The sequence below is a fragment of the Mchenga conophoros genome, linkage group LG4 (genome assembly GCF_057382185.1).
Source record: "Mchenga conophoros isolate Kocher_MC1m ecotype Shallow Benthic linkage group LG4, M_conophoros_male_GT1.1, whole genome shotgun sequence".
In the NCBI taxonomy this organism is placed as follows: Eukaryota; Metazoa; Chordata; class Actinopteri; order Cichliformes; family Cichlidae; genus Mchenga; species Mchenga conophoros.
In genome coordinates this window covers 30,164,374-30,186,224 of record NC_140529.1, presented here as the reverse complement: position 1 = coordinate 30,186,224, position 21,851 = coordinate 30,164,374, and the positions used below count along the sequence as shown (strand labels likewise).

General features: G+C 39.0%; 2 protein-coding genes across 4 annotated transcripts; one reads left to right on the top strand and one right to left on the bottom strand.

The window, feature by feature from the left end:
* The first annotated feature begins 770 nt into the window (after window positions 1–770).
* On the top strand, window positions 771–11,567 carry LOC146576427 (UNC93-like protein MFSD11). Its single transcript, XM_085271691.1, has 13 exons — window positions 771–1,314; window positions 1,691–1,746; window positions 1,844–1,951; window positions 2,033–2,112; window positions 3,197–3,293; window positions 5,973–6,031; window positions 6,159–6,303; window positions 7,234–7,283; window positions 8,900–8,965; window positions 9,050–9,175; window positions 9,270–9,444; window positions 9,531–9,666; window positions 10,827–11,567. Exons 1-13 carry the CDS (start codon window positions 1,225–1,227, stop codon window positions 10,977–10,979), a joined length of 1,341 nt encoding a protein of 446 aa, XP_085127817.1. The 5' UTR covers window positions 771–1,224; the 3' UTR covers window positions 10,980–11,567.
* kdm8 (lysine (K)-specific demethylase 8) lies at window positions 11,558–20,166 on the bottom strand. 3 transcript variants are annotated; one of them, XM_085271695.1, is made up of 9 exons: window positions 20,074–20,166; window positions 18,315–18,799; window positions 17,406–17,578; window positions 16,512–16,644; window positions 15,894–15,944; window positions 14,648–14,797; window positions 14,456–14,548; window positions 14,228–14,371; window positions 11,558–12,959 (listed from the first exon to the last, which is right to left on the bottom strand). In XM_085271695.1, the coding sequence occupies exons 2-9, from the start codon at window positions 18,774–18,776 to the stop codon at window positions 12,942–12,944; spliced, it is 1,224 nt and encodes a 407-aa protein (XP_085127821.1). In that variant the 5' UTR covers window positions 18,777–18,799; window positions 20,074–20,166; the 3' UTR covers window positions 11,558–12,941. The 3 variants fall into 3 exon arrangements, with proteins under 3 accessions (XP_085127821.1, XP_085127818.1, XP_085127819.1); XM_085271692.1 differs by lacking the exon at window positions 11,558–12,959 and having other exon boundaries at window positions 12,972–14,371; XM_085271693.1 differs by lacking the exons at window positions 11,558–12,959; window positions 20,074–20,166 and adding an exon at window positions 19,882–20,065 and having other exon boundaries at window positions 12,972–14,371.
* Between the last annotated feature and the right edge of the window lie 1,685 nt (window positions 20,167–21,851).

Below are 21,851 nucleotides of genomic sequence, written 5' to 3'. Positions count from 1 at the left end.
TTTTCCTCATGATAATAATCCCCAATACAACAGCAATGCAGTAAACGTATACCTGGATAGAAAAACACACATTTGAAGACAATCGGTCGTAGATTGCTCTCCCCAGAGATCGGACCTCAACATTATTGAAGTAGTGTGAGATCATCTGTAAAGAGACCGGAAGAAAAATCCCCGAACATCCAAAGAAGAGCATTGAATGTTATCCAGAAAGCCTGGAGAACTATTCCTAAGGACGTCTTAAAGGAACAAGAAAGTTGCCTAAGAAAGCTCAGATTGTTTTGAAGAATAAAGGTGGTCATACCAAATATTGATTTTTAAGCTCCTTAGAATTGTGTGAACTCTCTTTTTGCCTCATATAGTGTATTTCCCTGTATGTCAGCAGAATGTTTCCATAAACCACCCCTTATCCATTTTCCTAGCAAAATAGGAAGAAATGAATGGTGCAAGACTTTTGCACAGTATTGGATTACTTTGTTTGATCATGTGTTTTGGTTTTTTTGTGGATGTGTGGATTTTTTGTCTTTTAGATTTAATACAATAATTATAATACAATAGCAAAAACATTGTGTTGATCAGTCAAAAATGAGATATTTAGGGATAATAAGGATGCAATGCGAACTAATCTCTATTTTCCACTCCAACGTCCTTATGCGTGGAAGGGACATGTACTCCATAAACTTTTTCCTATTGCGTAATAGCGCAATAAAAAGTCATCTATTTCCCACGGGAAATGTTTCTCCTGGTCACCTCTGGAAGGCAGCAAAGATAAAATGCGTGTAAATGTCCGCAAATTGCACAAGAAGAAGAAACTGAAGGCGAAAAGGAGAGTGACGAAAGCCATGACGAAGAGGTCACAGTAAAAGGAAGATCTCAAAAAAAAAAAAAAAAGAAAAAAGAAAAAAATCCCCAGCAACTTTTAATTTAAGTCACAAGTTGTCATGCGTACTTTGGGTAATAGGAGAGACGTGTTCTCGTGACAGTGCTGCTCCTTTAACTGTCTGCATATACGCCACACCGCTCATCTCCGGCCGCTGTTCGCTCACTAAACGCGAACTTTACAAGTTTGTGAAGTGAACTTTATTTTCGCAGCTGCTGAAATGGATCCACGCGAGTGAGTGCACATGGGAGGCTTTAGGCTTATAGTACAAACTTAGCGACGCTACTGAATCGCGAGTCTGCAGTGAATTCAAAATGTGTCTGATTTAACGCGATTAAGAAGACGCCATGGCAGACAGAAGGACTTTCAACGTTGTGATTTTGGGTGTGGGATTTTTGTTTATTTTCACCGCCTTCACCACCTGTGGAAATGTTGAGGTAACTTCGTAAACTTTGCTTTTTAAATTACATTTCATTTTTACTTTGCCCCAGAATGTTAGAGGACAGCGCATTGAGTTGAGATTTGTATTTAAGAGACAGGAGGTTCATTTATGTTGCTCGTATACAACAACGTTTTTTTCTTGTCATAACAGCTTTTAAAGTAATTTCTAAAGAAAAAAAATTAACCGCCTCATGGGATGTATGAAACAGATCAGCCAAAGGACTATATGAGGCGCATCTCGTGTTTCTAATTTTCTTCAGTGATCACTGAACTAATCAAATCTTATGAATGACTTAAGGACATTACTGTGACTTAATATGTAAATTCTAACCCTGTGGTTCACATAGACTTTTATTCTTTTCCTATTTGCAGCAAACTGTAGTGAAAAGCCTGGGAAATTCTACTTTCACTGGAAGTGGGTACCACAGGTAGGTCATGGTGGAGAAACAGGGGGAAAAATGCTGGTGTTCAGTTCACCAACTTGCATTTATTTACTTACTGCTACTTACTGCCCCCACTTTACAGCCTTGGAATCATCTATGGAGTCTTCTCGTTCTCCAATCTGCTTGCACCAATGATTGTTACAGTTATTGGACCAAAATTTACCATGTTTCTGAGCGGCCTGCTGTACAGGTAAATACTGACGTGCTGTTTGCATAAAGGAAACGAACAAAGATGCTGAGACATGTTCATCATCATTATGTTTTTCTCTAGTGGTTACATTGCGATGTTCATCGTCCCCTCGACATGGTCTTTTTACTTGACCTCCGTTCTCATCGGCATAGGAGCAGCCAGTAAGTCGCTCTCTCCTAAACTGTCTTTGGAACTTCAAGCCTGGCTTTTAAATGTCTTTGAATACATGCTTGCAATTGCATGCAGATTATATACAAAGTGAGAGTTAGTGTCTGTTTAAAAGACATACAGAATGGTGTGAAACATTGCAGTACGGTTATTATCATTATTTAACTGAATAATTATTAATATAAATTTGAAACCTGAGTATGTCAACAATTACTGATTGGACGGGGTTTTTTTGGTCGTTATTCTGGTGTTTTTACTGGCTATTTTATTTTCACAGCTGGGTTGCAACTGATCAGTTTCATCATCGATTAATGTGTTGATTTTTTCTGCATAAAATATCTTTAAAATAACCCAGTCTTACCTGGACTGATCATTGCTGCGACATTGCTAGGGGTCAGAATTTGGCATAAACCACATGAAAGCCGTGTATCAACAGTTCAGGCTTTCATGTTTTATGTTTAATTTTGAGTATATATTTGTATTTTTGATTTGTTTAAATATTCACCTTTCAGAGTTTTCTTTGTCACATACATCACATCACAGCCCACTTACTAAAATGTGCGTATGAACACTGAGGCAGGATACAGTGTAGTAACAGATGAAGACTTTCAGCAAACATAAATACTTGAAGGTGGCTGTTGTTGGCTTTTGCAGTCCATGCAAGCTCAATTTCTGTGCCAAAATCCAAATGCAGTTTAATCATGCATACAGGGATTATCATGGCTGGGATATGATGATGAACATAAACAGTATATCCCAAATTAGACCTTAAATGGGTTAGGGGCTGATTCTGTAAAGAGTGCTTAACACCTTTGGTTTGCTTGTAAATGTTAGCGGAAATACAGAGAAAGCAGACCTCATGCTGAGCATGTGCTGGAAAAATGAAGAAAAAATGTTTTTAATGCAGCCTCAAATCACTGCAGAGCAATGAATTTTTATCAAGTCCTAGGGCTACTGTATGGTATGATGCATTACTTGACAATGTAAAAAAAATTAAAATTATATATTTATTAATGTGGGCAATTAATTGACCTTTTTTCCTACTTCAATGACCCGCCCTCATTCACGTTCCTTCAGTGCTCTGGACAGCTCAAGGACAGTTTCTGGTGGAAAACTCAGAGGCCTCCACCATCAACAGAAACACTGGAATGTTCTGGGCTCTCCTACAGTGCAGGTATGGAGCTCAGTCTTTGTGTCTTTTAAAGACAAACCTTTAACATTTTAAAGTTTCTTTAAACCAGAGAGTATTTCATTTCATTTCATTGATTTAGTTTTCATTTGCATCACGCTGTATATGAGAATTTTTAACTTTGGGCTGTGTGAAGTAAATAGTAATGTTTTATTTGAGAATATAACAGTCTTCCTGCTCATCTGCGCTCTGAACAAACCCAAAGTTACAATTAATTGACCTTGCATCAAAATATTTATTTCCACCAGTACATCCGGTTCATAAAACACGACTGATCACCGTGTTTTCGCTTGTTATCGTTTTGTTCTGCTGTTTGATGAAGCTGCTCCAGTTGATCAAAGGTGTAACTGCAGTGCAGCTGCCAACATTTTGTTCTGTCTGTATTTTCAGCTCGAAAATATATAGTGCAAACTACAAAGAAAAAGAAATATTTAGTAGATCATTTTATAAATGATCTTTTCTTTAAACCAGTCATAAGTTTCTCTGCAAAATCTAAAAAACATGAAAGCCTCTTAAAGTTCGCTAGGTGACAGTTATGGTCTTTTCATCTTCTCCATTTGGCCCATTGCTCTCGCACACTGGCTCGGACGACTAATTTGTATTTGTTAAAATATGCAAATTGAATTAGTATAATAATAACATTGGCTGTCACCTGTGCCAACGCTCCCAATAGGGCAATGCTAATCTGACTCTCCAGTGGTGATCACTGCCACAGTAAACTTATGAATCAGTTCTTCACAGCCTGCAGACACAAACACAGAATACGACTGAAAATCACTGTTATCTTTCATGACTAACTCCTTTCATCCATTGCTGTGGCTCTGGGACAGACTAATTGCTCATCTACATTTTTTAGTTTAGGTAGATATGTAATTAAAGACAGAAATAGATCACAGAATTCCAGTGTTAACCGTGAAAGGCAAATAAACAGCTTCAAAAAAACGAAAGAAGAATCCTCGGAGGCAAAAATGCAGATTATTATGCCTATAAAGTCAGTGTTTGATCCAGCCAGTAAATAAACTTTCTCCACATTTTCTGTCTATCATACATGATTTCTCAAATGATTCAGCTAACACCATGTCCACGGTCTTTTCTTTTAATTACTCTGATTGTCCAAATGGGAGCACTTTAATTAAAGGTCACTATTTTAAGGTTTGAAAGGCCCAGAGAGGTTTGGTGCATAAAATTTGATGTACACATAATAAATTGCACAGAGAGCAGAGAAGAGAATGTTTAACTGAACTAATAATGAAAGTCAATAGTGGTTAAACTGTGATAACTGTGATAAATTCTGAAGGAGTTTCTGTGTTCCTCATTGGCTTACATGGTGTATTTGCCTTACCAAACGCCAAAAACAAATGCGTCCCCATGAAGCTTTTCCTTACCCTATTTATACATATACACTATATTACCAAAAGCATTTACTCACACATCCAAATAATTTCATTCTGGTGTTCTAACTACTTCTATGGCTACAGCTATATAAAATCAAGGACCTAGGCATGGAGACTGCTTCTACAAACATTTGTGAAAGAGTGGGTCACTCTCAGGAGCTCAGTGAATTCCAGCATGATACTGTGATAGGAGATAGGATAGGATATATTTCCCTGATACTAAATTTTCCACAGTCAACTGTTAGTGGTATTATAACAATGTGGAAGTCGGTGGCAATCTCCATTTGCCAATCAGATGGATAAATCTGGGTTTTGATGGTTGTCAGGAGAACACTACTTTCAATGAAAGGAAGTCTTAATGCTTCAGCATACCAAGACATTTTGGACAATTTTATGTTTCTGACTTAGTGGTAATAGTTTTGGGATGGCCTCTTGCTTTATCCACCAGTGCACAAAGCAAGGTCCACCAAGACACGGATGAGCAAGTTTGGTGTAGAAGAACTTGACTGGCATGCACAGAGTCCTGACCTCAATCCGACAGAGCTAGAGCAGATACTGTGAGCCAGGCCTTCTTGTCCAACATCAATATCTGACCTCACTAATGCACTTCTGGAAGAATGGTCCAAAATTCCCATAAACACACTTCTAAACCTTGTAAAAAGAAAGCCTTCCCAGAAGAGCTGAAGCTGTTATATCTGCAAAGGATAGGCTGACATCATATTAAACTTTATGAATTCACACGTTCATAGGCGTGTGAAGGAAGATGAGCGAATACTTTTGGAAGTATAGTCTAAATGATATCTTTTAGTTTATTTTCTCAGTAAATCACCATCATGATCAGACACAGATGTTCTATCAGCATCATTTTTACATCTATAAATGCAGCTCATCCACAGTAGAGTCCTTGTCCACCTAGTACATTTTGAATGCCGCTGTGGAGATTTTGGAGGGTGCTGTACGCAATAAATTATATTTGGACGACAGTGAAATGAAAATAATTTGGCATGCAGCATAGCTGCACCAATCAGCCACAACATTAAAATAAATGGCATCTCGCTAAAATGCACCAACTAGCTGAGAAACCTTGGCATATATGTGGAAGTTGATACATACCTATTAACATGAAATTAAGGAGGAGGCGGTTTATTAACTTTATCAAAATAAAGGAAAACAAGAATTTAACCTATCAGCAAGTCCAGTACATCCCTGCTTTGTTTGAGAAATGTTCTTTTACTTATTTTCTTTGCACCATTTTTTTTTGTCTTGACAGCATGTTGTTTGGTAATCTTTACATTTATTTTGACTGGAATGGAAGAACAGAAATACCAGGTAAGGCCAAACTTGTGTAAGTTAACAGCATGAAAATGCTCTTTAGTTTGAGTATGCTCCAGCTTAATGTTATTAATATTTCTAGCACATTTTCATTAAGCGATTTACTTTAATCTTCCTGTCTCAGACAACAGCAGGAGAAACATTTTTCTGTCCCTGCTGGTTATATCCATCCTCGGCACACTTAGCTTCCTGGTGTTGAGAAAGAGCCATCATGAAGAGGAGATGCTCTCTGAAGAGGAAGGGCAGTCACTGCTCTCAACTCGCACGATGTAAATGAATATCCTTTAGATAATTACACATTTTTCACTGCAGACCCACAGAATGACTCAGAATACATAAAGTGTCTGAACTACTGCTCGGATAGGATACACAACGGCTAACATGGCCAAAAATGTCCTTTTTAATCCAGTTGACCTTCTTAAGGTGTTTTCAGACCTCCCACGAAACAGGTTTTTTTTTCTTAAATCACCCACTTTTTGACTTACTGCTGCTCTTCTACAAGACTTATAAATCACTCTTGTCCTTCACAAAAAATGGACTGATCCTTTTCTCTAGATCAATGCAATTTTGACAGAGTCTTGTCTAATCACAGCGCTTTACTTAAGTAGGGCGCAATCAGGCGGATTTGGGGAAGAGAAGACAGAACATTTCTCTTTGAGAGAGACAGCAGTTAAAGACTCCAACCTTCAACATTTTTAAGGCATATTAAAATTTTAATGTCTTGAATTATGAACAAAGTTTGACTGAAATCACAAGATGGGGGAAAAAATCTGTAAAAAAAAACAAAACTTGCATCAAAGGCAAATAAAAGTCATAGGGAAAATTAAATTACATTCCATAAATGTATCATTCACAAACATCCATCGCAAAAAACAAACCATGAGACTAAAAGTCTTGTTAGCAAAACATACTCTTTCCAGCACTCTTGTGGCAGCAGCTGTGTGTGAAAAACAGTTACGGGTATGCGTGATGCATGTATGGGTTTTAGTGTTTATTAGCCAAGTCTGGAACGAAACAATGACTCCAACAGAATAACAAAGAATGCCATCGGGAGCAATCCTTCCACTGTCTGATTTTTAAATTCCTCCACCTGTTCTTTAGTTGAAGGGACGTTTGAGATTGTCTGTGTATGCAGTTTATCTCTGTTGATTAATTTCAGTGTTGTGGAAGTTGTTATTGATTTAATTGTTGTTGTCTAGGTACAAGCACAGAGCGAACACTGCCATGCAGGATACTAAATCGGAGTTCAGTAAGTTTTATCTGCACTTTTGGAAAGCCACATTGAGGCGTACCTAACGAGCTTTGCTAAAATGATACTTGCTCATTTACATACATTTACTGGATTCATTATACATCCATATAAATGTGCATATTGAATGCAGTAAATGCATGCTGGTGCAAAGTGTAATTGAGAAAATCCCATATGTGCTGTATATATGGATACATAAGGAACTTTGTGTAGTAACAAGACTAATGTGCTCTAAATGGATACTGTGAGCTCATTCAAGGTTTTTATAATCTGTTTTATTCATGCTGGAAGAGTGAAAAAGTGACACTGTTGAATATATTCCTGACAGACAGCATGGATAATAAATGTTCTTTCACAGGAAAATAAAGAGCTCTACACACACATCTCTCTCTCTCTCTCTCTCTCTCTCTCTCTCTCTCTCTCTCTCTCTCTCTCTCTCTCTCTCTCTCTCTCTCTCTCTCTCTCTCTGTTTGCCTTCTCTATTTCAAGCTATTCCCTTTGTCGCTAGAGATCCCAGTAGAACAGCAGTTTCTAAAAGACCAGCCCATCTGGCACTAATAACCATGCCACGTTTAAAGTCACTTAAATCACTCTTCTTCAGTGGATAGTTTTGACCATGTCTACATATTTATGCACCAAGGGCTGATTAGATATTTGCGTTAATGAGTACACAAACAGGTGACTTAATAAAGTAGCCGCTGAGTGTATATTTGTAAGGATAACTGCAGTGACATTTCAAAGTCATTAAATTCCAACACTGTAGTTCTCTCTTCCTGTTTGTACGAAGGAACATATATCAGTTTTTTGTTTGTTTGTTTTTTTAAATCCTAAGGGGTACATCCAGATTTCCTGGCAATCAGTCAATATTGAACCAAAGAGTTGAAATTCCTGCCTGTACAGCTATTCACTGTTCCCCCCCCCCCCTTGCACTGTAGATGGGTATCATCTGATATACTGAGCATTCAAAAGGAATGTAAGTTCCTACCGAAGTATTTATTTTCCCTTTCCCTCTCTGTTATTTGCATTGCTTTTCATTGCTCTTTTTGTGAAACTAGCAGGCACTCACAGGCGGTTTTGTTTTTCTTGAAGGCGAAAATCGCTTTCATATGGATAAAAATCTTCTAGCATTACAACAGAGTACACAGAATCTGCCTATGCGTTAGTTTATTTCAGATTCTATCTGTTTGTCAACTGGAAACTCTGCTGCTGCACTTGCACCTGCCTTCAGTGCAGCCTCAAGTTGTTTGGATGATCAGATTGCACCTTGTCTCGCGTGTATCTCTGTGTGCATTTAGACTCGTGCACACCTGCCTTAAAGGTATCAGCTTTTATCAAAGATGCAAGCTGATTCATGTCAAGAAGGGCCATCCAGGCATATATAAACAAGCCTAGTGGGATTTCCTCTTTTAAAATCTGAATTTTTCTAACAGCCAAGTCTCTTTTGGCTGTTTTTTTTAAATGAGCATTTATATATGGCTTATTATGACAGAATATTTTCTTTCTGCATTGGACTGTGTTAAATTCTCAGCTCAATACCGAGCTAAAGGAGATTGTATTAGTGGAAGAACGGCATTTATTAGCATTTTAAATCATTGTGTTGTAACTCTCCCTTTTAGAAACCATCCTACGACTGCTGAAGACTAAAACTACCCTTCTTCTGAGTCCTTGCATGGCGTACAGCGGTAAGTCAAATGCTTTTGCATATTAAATATTTTAGCCTCCAGTAAAAATGCCTGCAGCTACAGCATGCACTTCCTGTTCTCCAGGCCTTGAGCTATCTTTTTACAGTGGAGTGTATGGGACGTGTATCGGAGCAACTGCACAGTTTGCAGAAGCAGCTAAAGGCTTGATTGGGATCTCAGGGATTGTTGTAGGCATTGGAGAAATAGTAGGTACGTTCACTTTCTGCTCTTAGCAAAGTTATTTAAAGTCATTCAAGGCCGTGCAGATTGATTGATTTATGCAGAATATGCCCTTTTCCATCAGGTGGGGGTTTGTTTGGATTGTTGTGCAAGAACAGCCGCTTCAGACGAACTTCTGTGGTGTTTCTGGGAATGGTTGCCCATTTTGTTGCTTTCTATTTGATCTTTCTTAACATCCCTGATGATGCCCCCATTGTTTTTGAAACCATGTCCCTAAAGAAGCCATATCTAACTCCAAGGTATCCAGTTTTTATGATAATTTAGCATATAAGAAAATACTGTTTGAGATTATGCTTTGATTTTATTTCTTCTTTTTCTTTCTTAGTGTATCCATTGCCCTGCTGTGCAGCTTTTTGCTTGGACTCGGGGACAGCTGTTTCAACACACAGCTCTACAGCATATTAGGCCATGTTTATGCTGAAGAAAGCACGCCGGCTTTCGCCATTTTTAAATTCATCCAGGTAATCCTGAGTTGCCAGTTCTCAGACGTTGTTAGCAGAGCGGACCAAAGCTGCTGCAAAATGTGTTCCTTCCAAGTGAAATAAATTCACCTGAAGTCACAGTACAAAGAAAAAAGGCAGATATGCTGGATATCATACCTTCTTCCTTTTTTTTTTTTTTTTTGAATTGAAAATTAAGCTCTAGAAATTAATGTATGCTTTATAACTATTCAAAAAAAATCTTTTTGATTTTGTCAAGGCGTGGAAAATACACCACAATGCAATGAACAGAAACAAACTGAGAAATCTTGACATGGTTGTGCCACCTAGTTGAAGTCCAGCTCAGATTTTGCTGTTACTGGGAAATTGTTAACAGTAAATCTGAAAGTGGGGTTCATGAGTTTGAAAGTAATAGTATGTTTAGTGTCTTATAAAGCTCTCTGATTCTGCCCAGAAAAATGAAAACCACGTGTGATTTAAACACATCTCATCTCTTCTTCAACGCCATCTTCAGCGCTGCACTGCTACCAGTGCTGGTGCTGTTTTTCATGCTCTCTGTAGGCCACACCTCTCCCACATGTGCATTTCCACTTGAGAAACATTCAGACTTTTATGGGGATCAGGATATAAACCCCAACCCAAACTGACAGTGGAACGCATGCAGAATCCAAACTTTAAGACGGAGCATTGGGTCAGCTCAGGAGCATGTTTATGGTTGATTTAGGTTCAGACTGTTTATGAGGATTTCTACGACAGTATAATATCCTGTGGTGTATGAGGGAGAGCATCATGTGAAAATGAACTGAATGGTGTGGTTTGCCTGTAATATCATGCACTGGCAGACAGCAAATTGAAAATACAGGAACCCTTTTGGCCACTTCACCATTATCGTCACTCACCACTGGCCACATTTTGCTCACTGTGGCTTTTTCCACTACTCCTAAATAAAGCTTAAGTTGAAGGGTCATTGTTTGGATTGTTTAGAATGGCAATGATCTGAAAATAGCAGACATTACAGAAGTTGTGCTGTGCTACTCAAGGATATGACTTTGAGGGGGTGATTGGTGAAGCTGGAAAACGTAATATTTTTGTGTAATAATTTGTGCAACTTAGTTTATTAGATTTGTAAAAGCACTTTATCATATTAATCAACAACATTAAATCTGTCTGTCCCTTGTTAGTCTGTCTGTGCAGCAGCTGCGTTCTTCTACAGCGGTTACATCATGCTGATGTGGCAGCTCCTGCTGATGGTCATCCTGGGCTTCACTGGAACACTTTGCTTCTTCGTGGTGGAGAGGATGCAGAACTTCTCTGTAGATATACAGGAATTTTAGGATTCATCTCAGCATTAATGGCTTTCTGAAACTCATTTTCAGGATAAAATGAGGCCATCAGAAATCCTGTAATTTAAAAAAATCTCATTTCATGAAGCGCTTTTTAAAAATCTCTTTCTATAATGAAGCACCGAGGGTCATGCAGATTCACATAGCATCGACACTAACGAGAGTTTGAATTGATGCCATAGCTGAAACCAAGCTGCCTTACAAGTCTACACTGTACTTTGCACAATCCTTTTTTCCTCTCACTCTACAAAGTGGTCATCGGACATCTTTAAAGTTATTTTTCTATTACTCTGTTGTACTGCACGTGGTCTTAATATGGAATTTTAATAACTTACCTTATCATCTGCTTTGCATTGCTTTGGAAGCTCATGTTCGTAATAACGGTGCCATTGTTGAAGTTAATTTATGAATCTAAAGCGTTACTGCAGGATGTTTAGTGCTGTTTATAATGACAAGAATAGATGACACTAATTAATGCTTGACAATCACTTCATTTTTTTTTACATTCTTGCATATTAATGTAATGTTTTCACCAATTTTGCTGAATAAATTTTAAAACACTGGGGGGGCTCAAGTATAGACTGTGTTGTGGTCTACATGATTATTATAAATCATCATTTAAGTCAGCGGTGCAAATGTTAGAGTCAAGGCAAGTGGTAACAGCTGACAAAAGGTTTGATCTGTAGATAAACATTAATGTGCTCATGTGTATTAATTAAATTACATGTGACCTGTAAACAAGTTGAGAGCCTGCACTTTAATTTTTGGGTTGTTTTCTTTCATTCTTCATTCCAATTCACAAATTCTGGCTCTTAAAACAATGTGGCATTATTGAGCTACTTATATTACATATCTGTACAGAAATAATCTTGAGCTTTTTCCAAATCTGTGTTTCAGATTTATTGGGGTTTCAGCATTTTCTCACTAAAACTTGTCTATTGCCTACTGTAAATCGAATGGATCTAATCCTGATTTGCCAGATTTATTTGAAAATCAATTGCCATTAATCAAAAAGAAGGCGAAAGCGAGGTCTAAGTTTAAGGGTTACAGGCCCAGAGGTCCCACATTATTTCACTGGTAATTGAGTATTGATTACATTATAATGAGAGTAAGCAGTTTTGTGTGATCTTAAGTCAATTGTGCCACTTACTTGACAACAACAAAGCACTGAAGGGCTAAGTGAAGTGTACGGCATTTACTTACAGAATTAAATCCTGGCAGGGTTCATATTATTAAGTTTGGAGAGATAAGCTTGTGAGGAAAGTAACCAACTTTGGATAGGTCTATTACCTGAAATTTGCAGAAACCAGGCCAAACACTGGCATCTTTAATGCAGGGGGCATTATTTATTATGCCACCTTATCTACAGAAACAAAAAAGGGAAAGAGGCCTCATAGCTAAACTTGCATATTTTTAAATATTAAAACTACTTTTGCTTGGTTTTACCAACATTGCAATACTGCAGTGTAGGTTGGGAGAATTTAATTGACCCAGAGACAGACATTTTAAGTTTGGTGTGTGTTAACAATGCTACAATATTCCCAGGAGTGGACATCCCAGCAAATCTACCCCAAGGTCAGATTGTGCAATGCTCAGGGAATCTGCAAAAAAATCCCAGAGCTACATCTCAGACTCTAAAGGGCTCAGTTATGTTGAATTTTAAAGTTCACAACAGTACAATTAGAAGAAGGCTGAACAAATGTGGCTTGTTTGAAAGGTTTGAAAACCCAAAGACAGCACATCTGCACAAACAGCTCAGACTAACTGTCAAACGTGGTGGTGTAGGGGTGAGGATTTGGGCTTGTTTTGCAGCCACAGTACCTGGGCACTTTGCAGTCATCGATTCATCCACGAATTCCTCTGTAGGCTGAAGTATTCTAGAGGCAAATGTGAAGCCATTTGTCTGACAGCTAAAGCTCAGCCAAAACTGGGTCATGTAACAGGACAATGATCCTACGCACAGGAGGAAATCTACAACAAAAGAAAAGAATCACGGTGTTGCAATGACCCAGTTAAAGTTCAGGCTTCAACTTGATCGAAATGCTGTGGGGGGACCTCAAGAGAGCTGTGCATAAATGAATGCCCACAAGCCACCATGTTCAAAGGAATGTTTCACATGAGTGTTTATGCTTTTTTTTTTTTTTGGCAAAACCACTTTCGGAGTCAGACAGTATATAGCTTGTGTTTTCAGAAAAATATTTTAGCTTGTTGAGGCCACTTTGTTGTTTTGAACTACAATTCCTTTGTATTTTTACCCTCTTAAACTGAAGGAAAAAGTGTCTATTATATATCCTTTCCTTGAGCTACAGCGCTTTATCAAAGCATTCCCCACAACTCTTCAAGTTCACCTGTCTGACACTGCCTTGATTTCCCAAAACGCCGCTACTTCTGACTCAATCCAGATCAAACACGCACATTAGGGCAGATCTGCTTAATTTTGTCACTTCCTCACATCATAGTTGTAATAACCAGGCTTGACTGAACAGGACCTACAGGATACACGACTGTGGCTTGTCAGAGGTCTGAAATCCGCGGCTCCCTTTGTTGTCAGGTTTTGCGTTTCTGGTGCCAAACAAGAGTTGTGCTGTCAAAGTACTTTACCAATGAGATGGTTTTAATTTCAAAGTCTGTGTATGCCCAGGGGATTAATTCATTTAATTTATTAATTTTCATCTGTGACCTGCTTGATTAGCTCAGGCTGTCAGTTTAACCAGAGAGCCGTGTTTATTACCACATTTCTGTACCTGTAGCTCACTTGGTTATTAAATTTGAAGACTTGCCTCATTTCCATGAATTATGGAAATCACACATCTGAGAATATTTGTGGGAATAAGGTTGAGAACACAATTAAATAAGCCAATTTGAAAAGAGAAACATACCCTATCAAATTAGATGACTAACAACCCTCTGTAAATTATATGCAGAATGAAATGAGCAGAAACACTTTTAAGTGCTCATTTGTTGTTTTCTGTGGCTGCCGGTCGCTTTCCACATAATAGATGTTGCAATCATCAGCAGCACAATTAAAGTAATCATTGAGCAATGTGTGTGCATAGTTCATGGATCAAAGGTTTTTGTAATCAGAGGTCGTCCTAATACTTTTATTAGCCTCACATTAGTTAAAAGCTCTCCAGTGACCTTCTTCAACAGCAGGAGAAATCAGGCTGAACTAGTTTCATTACACACATGCTATATGGTTTTTTATTTGGAAACTGCAATCACGACCACCAGAAGCTGACCGAGAAGCTGAGCTCTAAGGAGCGGACGTAGTGCCAGTGTCGGACAGGGATGAAAAGAACGTCTCCAGGCTGTAACACGCATTCGAGATACGGAGCTCTGGCAAACTCCGGGAAGCGCTCGGCATCTGGATTTTCCACCTGCACCTAGACGGAAGAAGTCAGAAATTGGAAATACTGCATACATTTGCACGTCCGACATGTGCTATCTCCATGGACTGTCAATCCTACCTGACTGGTATTGTGAAGCAGCTGTGATTGATGAGGGTACAGCTTGCCTGTGTCCTCGGGGGAATATAGGCGAATGTATTTGCTTCCCACTACCTGTATATACAGAAGGAATCCCATGTGGTAAGGAAACTGTTATCACATGATCAACCTTTGACATTAATTTAATTCATAAAGCATTACAGTTAACAGCACCTGCGCCAGAAAGTTCTGTTGAGGATCTTGGTGAAGAGGAGAGACTGTACCCCCGGGACCAAACCACGCATTCACAGTAATATCCTCTTCGTCGCCTTCACCAAGACAGCAATAATCAGGGAGGCGGATATCATCCTTGAGCTCTGGTATCTAAGGTATAATCAAACAGTAATAGGGCATTTAAGACTAATTTTACTTACTAAATAGTATCTTTTTTTCTCATGAGAACTTTGCCAACATTTCCTGGCAAGTAAAAAGAATTGCTAATTATTTTTCCACCTTCTGCCATGCAAACTAAAAAAAATGCATGACTTCTTTTTGTCAGTAAATCCACCATAGTTTTCCAACTGAAAAATATTCATAAATACTTGATGGATTTCCATGAAAACTGGCACAGATATTCTGCCATAAGGTTGGTTTTTACTTAACTATTACTGATGAGCTCCCGTACAGCCTCAGAGAGTCATGTCTGCAAACAGTCTGTTTATTTATTGGAATTTTCAGTCTCATTACAGCCCAGAGATATTTATCAGCCTGATAAATATCAGTCACAGATTGGCCTCCCCAAAGCCTGGACCTCAATATTACTGAAACAGTGTAGGATCATCCTAACAGGGAATTAAACAAAAGGCAGCCGACATCCAAAGAAGAGCCTTGAACGTCCTTAAGAAGCCTGGAGAACTGTTCATGAAGACTACTTAAAGGAATTACAAGAAAGCTTGCCTAAGACCGTTCACACTGTGCCACATATTCACTTTCAAGCTCATCAGAATTGTATAATCTCGGTTTTTGCCTTTTACCTTGTATTCCCATGTATGTTTGCAGATGTTTCAACAAATCACTGCACAGACTTTGTATTTTCCAAGTGATATATAAAGAAATCAAAGCTTTTGCACATCAAAAATAAATGTTTCATTTAGAAACATGGCACTATAAAATCCCCAAGAAATGTAAAAAAATATAGATGCTGTGTGAAAATCGGTCTAAATGGTGACTCTGTGGCTGTGATCCTTCTAATCTAATCATAGAGTCCAAAAAATTGATCTTAATTATCCAGCCCTGATGTTGAAATTACTGCTAAAAAATACCACTAATGTTAAAAGCAATCTTGTGTTAGTATGACAGCTAGAAAAAGAATCCCGTTCTTTATAGTGCTGAAAATGTCATTTTTAAAGAAGTAAGTGTTAAACTGTCAAAATTATTCACTTTTATTTTGGTGTTTCAAAACTAAAAATCTGAACTCTACCTGGTCAAAAAGCTGGTGCTGAGCCAAATAACCCAAAGCTTTCACTCCATCCTGTTCAATGTTGATACACAAAACAAACAACAAAAGCCCAGATATCATGTTAGAAATCCCAAGGTCTTCTCTTTCTCTCATTCACATAAATCGGCAGTCCCCCACCTCCGGGCCACAGACCGGTACCGGGCTGCGAGGGTTGCGTCTTGGGTGTGAAATTTATGGTTTCCAGGGTTCTTATTGTTTACTCTGTTTCCCTGGGTCTTTTTCCTGTGTTGTAGTTGTGTGTCTTATTTTGAAAGAAATATTTACGTGTTACCATAGCGACCAGAGAGCATTAAGGGGCAGAGGGGAGCGTGTTACTCTCAATGTTGTTGGCGCATTTCAGGAGGACGCTGCTAATAAAGTTACACAATTACACAGTGAATTTGCGTTTAGTGTTATATTTACAAAATACTGCAGTTTTTGTCTTGGTTGTATCATTTTATTTTGTTGCATTTAGCCGCGACACCTTAAAGCCGGTCCATGAAAATATTGTCTGACATTAAACCGGTCTGTGGCACAAAAAAGGTTGGGGACCACTGATATAAATAATGTGATTTAAAGACTTGCTCAAGATGCACTTACTTTATTCAAAACATATCTATCAATGAATTCATTGACCGTGAGCAGCGTTTGTGACCAATCCTCATCAGTGTACCTGGATCCCACCTCAACAGGAACAGTCCGGCAGCCGGCCACAGACCTCAGGTATTCTATGCTTTGCAAGAGGGAGACAGTTACTTGAGTGAGTCACGCATAAATGTGGCGATCCTGGTTTCAAGCGATGCTTCAAAACATCTTATATATAAGCACGTCAGGATGTGACTGAGGTGCCAGAAGCTGTATGTCAGATGCCAGAGTGAATAGGCTGCTGTCAGGAGTGAGCAATGAGAGGGAGGACAGTGAAGGATATTATTAAATTGAAAGAAAGTTATATCAGACGCTGGTGTCAGACTTGAGAGTCAGGAATCACATATGCAGAGATGAGTAAACAGACCTGTTGTCCCTATTTGTTCACATAGTTAAGGAAATGACAGATAGATATCAAAGTGATACACACTGCATACTACATGTCAGCTGCCTCTCTGTACCAAAGTCCTTCAGGTTTTCTGTCCTCTCAGCTTGATAAGTGCACTCTGCTGCTGCCGCAAGTGTAAAATAGTCTGATTACAAGGCTGGACTGGATGTAAGTGCTGCATTTAACCAAGGTGGAGGAGCGCAAACATGGTAATACTGTGAAGCTTATTGTCACAGACAGAATGTACAATTTTGAGAGTGGTTTACAAATCGACTTTAACCTTTTCAGTGCATGATTGAGATTAGCATACTAATGAGAGTAAATTGGTTCATAGTTGGGGGAAACAGCTGGCTGGTGTCATCCGGACAAAAATATGCAAACCACAATGATTGATAATAGCCAATTAATTAATACAAATAGCAATCATGAACTGAACAACAATACATTCTGTACAAACAAACCTCCAGGGGTGTTTGTTGAAAGCAGGCCAATGGTCGATGATTCCTTCTAAAATCACCGGTTTGAGGGGGAGCAGGAAGTTTGTTTTGAAACTTTCCAGTGAAGGACACTTTATCCTGAGAACCGCCGACTCTTCTTTGATTGCAGAGACAAGCGGGCTTTCAATCTTTATTCTCTGGAAATGATTTCAAAATGAAAAAAAAAAAAAAATCAATTCAACCTTTAGAGGAAAACGATAAGAAAAACAAGTCCTTGATTATATCTCACATATGTGAGTAAACAACTATCAATTAAGTCTTCTCTGGGTTCCAGCTTATACTGATTTCAGTGTTCTTTTGTACTGTAAGTGTGGCAGGCAATTTAATCATAGTATGACTTTAAGCTTCTGGGAAATGTGGTGCTACTTTCTACCATTTCCTTGCCCTGATTAACCAAGAACAAATTAAAGACAACATTTCTAAATACTTGTTAGTTGCAGCCCCATTCCCCACTGTGCAGCTCGTGACAGATGGGTAGACTATTTCAACAGCTTTTTTAAGATGATAGCTTTTAAAAGGGGAAAAAAAGCACGAAAAATCCTGCCAGCCCTGCACTAAACTCTCCATCTCTATTTAGATGGTGTCTAAACAAAGTGACCTGACATTTGAAAAGTTGCTGCACTTAATCTTCAGTGACATCTGATGGAGTGCAACAAAATGAAGGTCACGGAGGAATTTCTTTTCCAAGCGTCCAGAAGATTTACTCTGAAATGTCCCCATCAGTCACTATTAGTTCGAACTCTGAATCAGGTTGAATGAAATGTACAAGAATGTTTTCTCACAAGTAGAACTATCAGTTAGTAATTACTAAATAAACTAAAGGACTGACAGAAAATTGTGCATTTCAGATGAAAGAAAAAAAAAATCGCTGACCTTGACCTCAGCATGTTCACTCTCATCCTCTTCTTTAGTAGAGCTCAATGTCCTTACGTGACTTTGCAGAATCCGAACAATAACCTGAAGTATATCACCCATGATGGCCGCGCCCATGATTAGACCCATGTCACAAGTCCGAACAGCCTCCAGGATCTTGTCTTCGGAAGGACTTTCACAACACAGTGCCGCCACTTTGAAGAGGCAGCCATATGAGTAAACGCGCCTCCACTCCTTGTCCACATGCCGCCATGTTCCGGTGTTGAGCTTCTCCCATGAAATGTCCAAAATAATCTGAGCATTAAGCAACCGGCTGGAACTTGTGATGTCTCCGTACAACTGCTTCCTGGACTGTTGCAGCATTTCCACCACACTCAGCTCCACTTTGTCACTGAATTTCAGTGGAAACTGGTCTTCATTAGCAGGCAGTACTGGAGAGATTTTTGACCACAGCGATGCCATTGACAAGAAGGTCGTTACTTTTACTGTGAAATGAACAATGAAAGTGAGTCAGGGTTAACAGTGAAGTGTCAACTCAAGTTTTTATAATGAAGCACTTAGAAGTTAAATTTGCTCAGATTTAGGCTCACTTTCACCAATTCACTGACTCTTCTTTTTTTAAAGGGGAGGGATGTAATTTAATGACTCCTTATGTATTTAGCTGGTTATTGAGCCCACCAACTGTTAAAACAGCCTGCCATTGTCGCACAAATACACAGTACGCTTGTTCAGCCTCTTTGGTGCTGTGAAACAGATGTATACAACTAATTACTAAACTGGCAACAACAGAACACAGGTGAGGGCATCCTGAGCCAGAACCGGGGGGCGAGACACATGCATGAAAACAACACTTTTGCCGCATTGTTGCTGGAGCCGCCAACTCCGCCTCCATGTGACTCCATCAGCGTTTGGATGGTCTGTGTTGCTGGAGATGATGCCAAAGCAGGAGGCAGCCAACTCCGAGGGCCTGATTCATTTTAGTACAGAAACGCAGCCCTGTGAACTCAGAGGCAGACTGGACTAAACAAAGAAAGCATTTGATATGCCACATGCCTAAGCCATCCACGACCCTGGAGTGCACTCCAACTGATTTTTACACAGTCACATGGGCTGTGCAGCAAACCCAAAAATCCAATGGAAACCCCAACGACTTAGGATATTTGGGGAATTACAGTCCCTTCAGTGAGATTTCATTAAGGAAGTCATCAAAGTATGAGCAAAGAGTGAACTTTATCTCATTCATTTTTTTTCTTTATGCAGCAGCGGGAGAAAGCCAATTATATTTTTCGTTAAAGCCTCGGAGATTAGACTCACGCAGTGCAATTCACTCTATGCTCAATTTTATCCCAAAATCTCACAAGAAACAAAGATGTAACATGAACGCAAGGCTGTAGCTTTAAAACGTGGCTACTTACACATACACACAGAGAGATATATATTTTCCTATAAATATAAATGTTCCTATTTTTTGCTACTAAAGCTTGCCGGGAATTTCCCATTTAAAGCTATGACGCAACGCACTTAATACCTGAAACAGGTTTATAAACACAGAAATAGAGGACCAGACCTCATGAAAATATTTAGTTTTCCATATTTATCCCTTTCTTCCTTCTGTCATTCTTCGTCTCTTTCCTGTTACTAGCAGTCTGTGAATTTTGCACACTTGTGAAAAACGTTTTGGCGGCAATGTTTCACGATGACTCGTAAACACGGAGACTTAATTTAAGTTCAAATTAAATCCCTAAAATGCCACATTTACCTTTTACTAAGCCATTTACACCAATAATCCGATAATATCTGTGAAATTACGGAACAACTCCACACACACGCGCGCGCTGCTCTGACGCCTGTGGCACAACAAAAACACACCGGGAGGAAACTCGAATAGCTAAACATATTGGTTCCACGCTGCAGTGTAGATATTAAAAGCTGTATATAAAAACTGATCCCATCAAATTATTAATGACAAAATATTGCTTTTATGGTTTATTTATTTTCAAGAACTTAAGCCTTTTCTTTTCCTTCTCAAAAGGCAGAAACTGGGATTCCCTTTGTGGTCCAGTAGATGGTGGCAGCATCTGCACTTCCTCTAACCCGTGAGGTTACAGTCCCACTGCAAAGGCAGGATGGCATTGAATTAAATGGTACTTTGCTAAGTCCTTGGACTTTGCGACCCCCCCCCACCCTCCCCTTCTCCAAGTCAAGCTGGCGCACTGCACACCCCTGTTTGTTTGTCATGTGCTGCCAGTTTCCTGCCAAGCATACACACTCCCACGCATATCCTACTCCTACACACACATTTTTGCTCACAACCTCTCAGACTACTGGCTATTTAAAACCTGTGTCTGTCTCATTTCTGTCTTTTTAGATGATTAACCAGATGCTCTGAAGCTCAGTTAAAATGAAACAGCGCTCTGGTGACAGCACCACCTCATTTACATACAATTATAAATTTGGCTTAACAGGTGAAATGACAGAGTCCAGTCAATAGACTGTCTTGCAGTGAGACCCCAGCTCTTTTGTCACATTAAATGACAGCACACAACTATTTGTTTTTCCTCCCTTTTAATTGCTCCCACTGCTCGAAACGATTTATGTAAACACAGATATTCCAAGAAGGATGATTGATATTTATCAGCTCAAGTGAAACCATAATTGGATTTGTCTTTTTGATGTCACACAGAGATATTTGGAGGGGCAGGGCAGTTATATTGCTTTTTTAGGGGGTATGTAGCCTGAACAAGCATGATAGGAAACCTTCGGCAGGGAAGTGTAGAATCTATAAACACAGTGCACTATTATCAAATGTCAAACACTCTATGAAATTCAAATATTCTCTCAGTGCAAACTGCACAGCCGCTCTTGTATGTAAAGCAGATGGAAACAAGAGAGAGACAGCGTGGCTTTCCAGGAATCACGGGGGATTTTAAAATGTTTCAGATGTTTCTATTCATTCTCACAGTGTAAACAGCAGAATCCTCATTGCTCGATCTTTTGTTCACCTCCTGCATGGAGGTGAGAAATTACTGTGACAGCCAAAAAAGGCTTTGTGTTCTTTTATGCTTTTTAAGCTTTTCCCAAAAAAATTTAAATTAAAATTAAAAGGACTAATTGCAAAAACAGGTAATTACAAATTTAAAAGAATAAAGAAAATCAGTATTTGAGTGCTTGACAAGATACTTGTGCACAATTGCCTAAAACAATGACCTTTTGTAATAATGTTAAAGGTTTAAAAAAATAAAGTAATATGCCAACAAGCATCGAAGATTTAAAAAAAAAAGCCACTCAATCGGATAAGTTCCTATAGGCAATAAATATTGGACCAAACCTCAGCTCTGCTCACTATTGTGTAGGATGTTGAGGGACACAAACCTTACACTGTGGATGTGAATGATGTGTTTCTGAACCTCTGCTTGTGTGAGCAGTGAGGGTGGTCCCAGCAGGAGAGGTCGATGTATTATTCAGATGTGTCTGACTCTGGTTGTAAGACAGCACAGGGCTGAAGGTCAGAGGCCCAGCACTGTTGTTCGTCCCTGT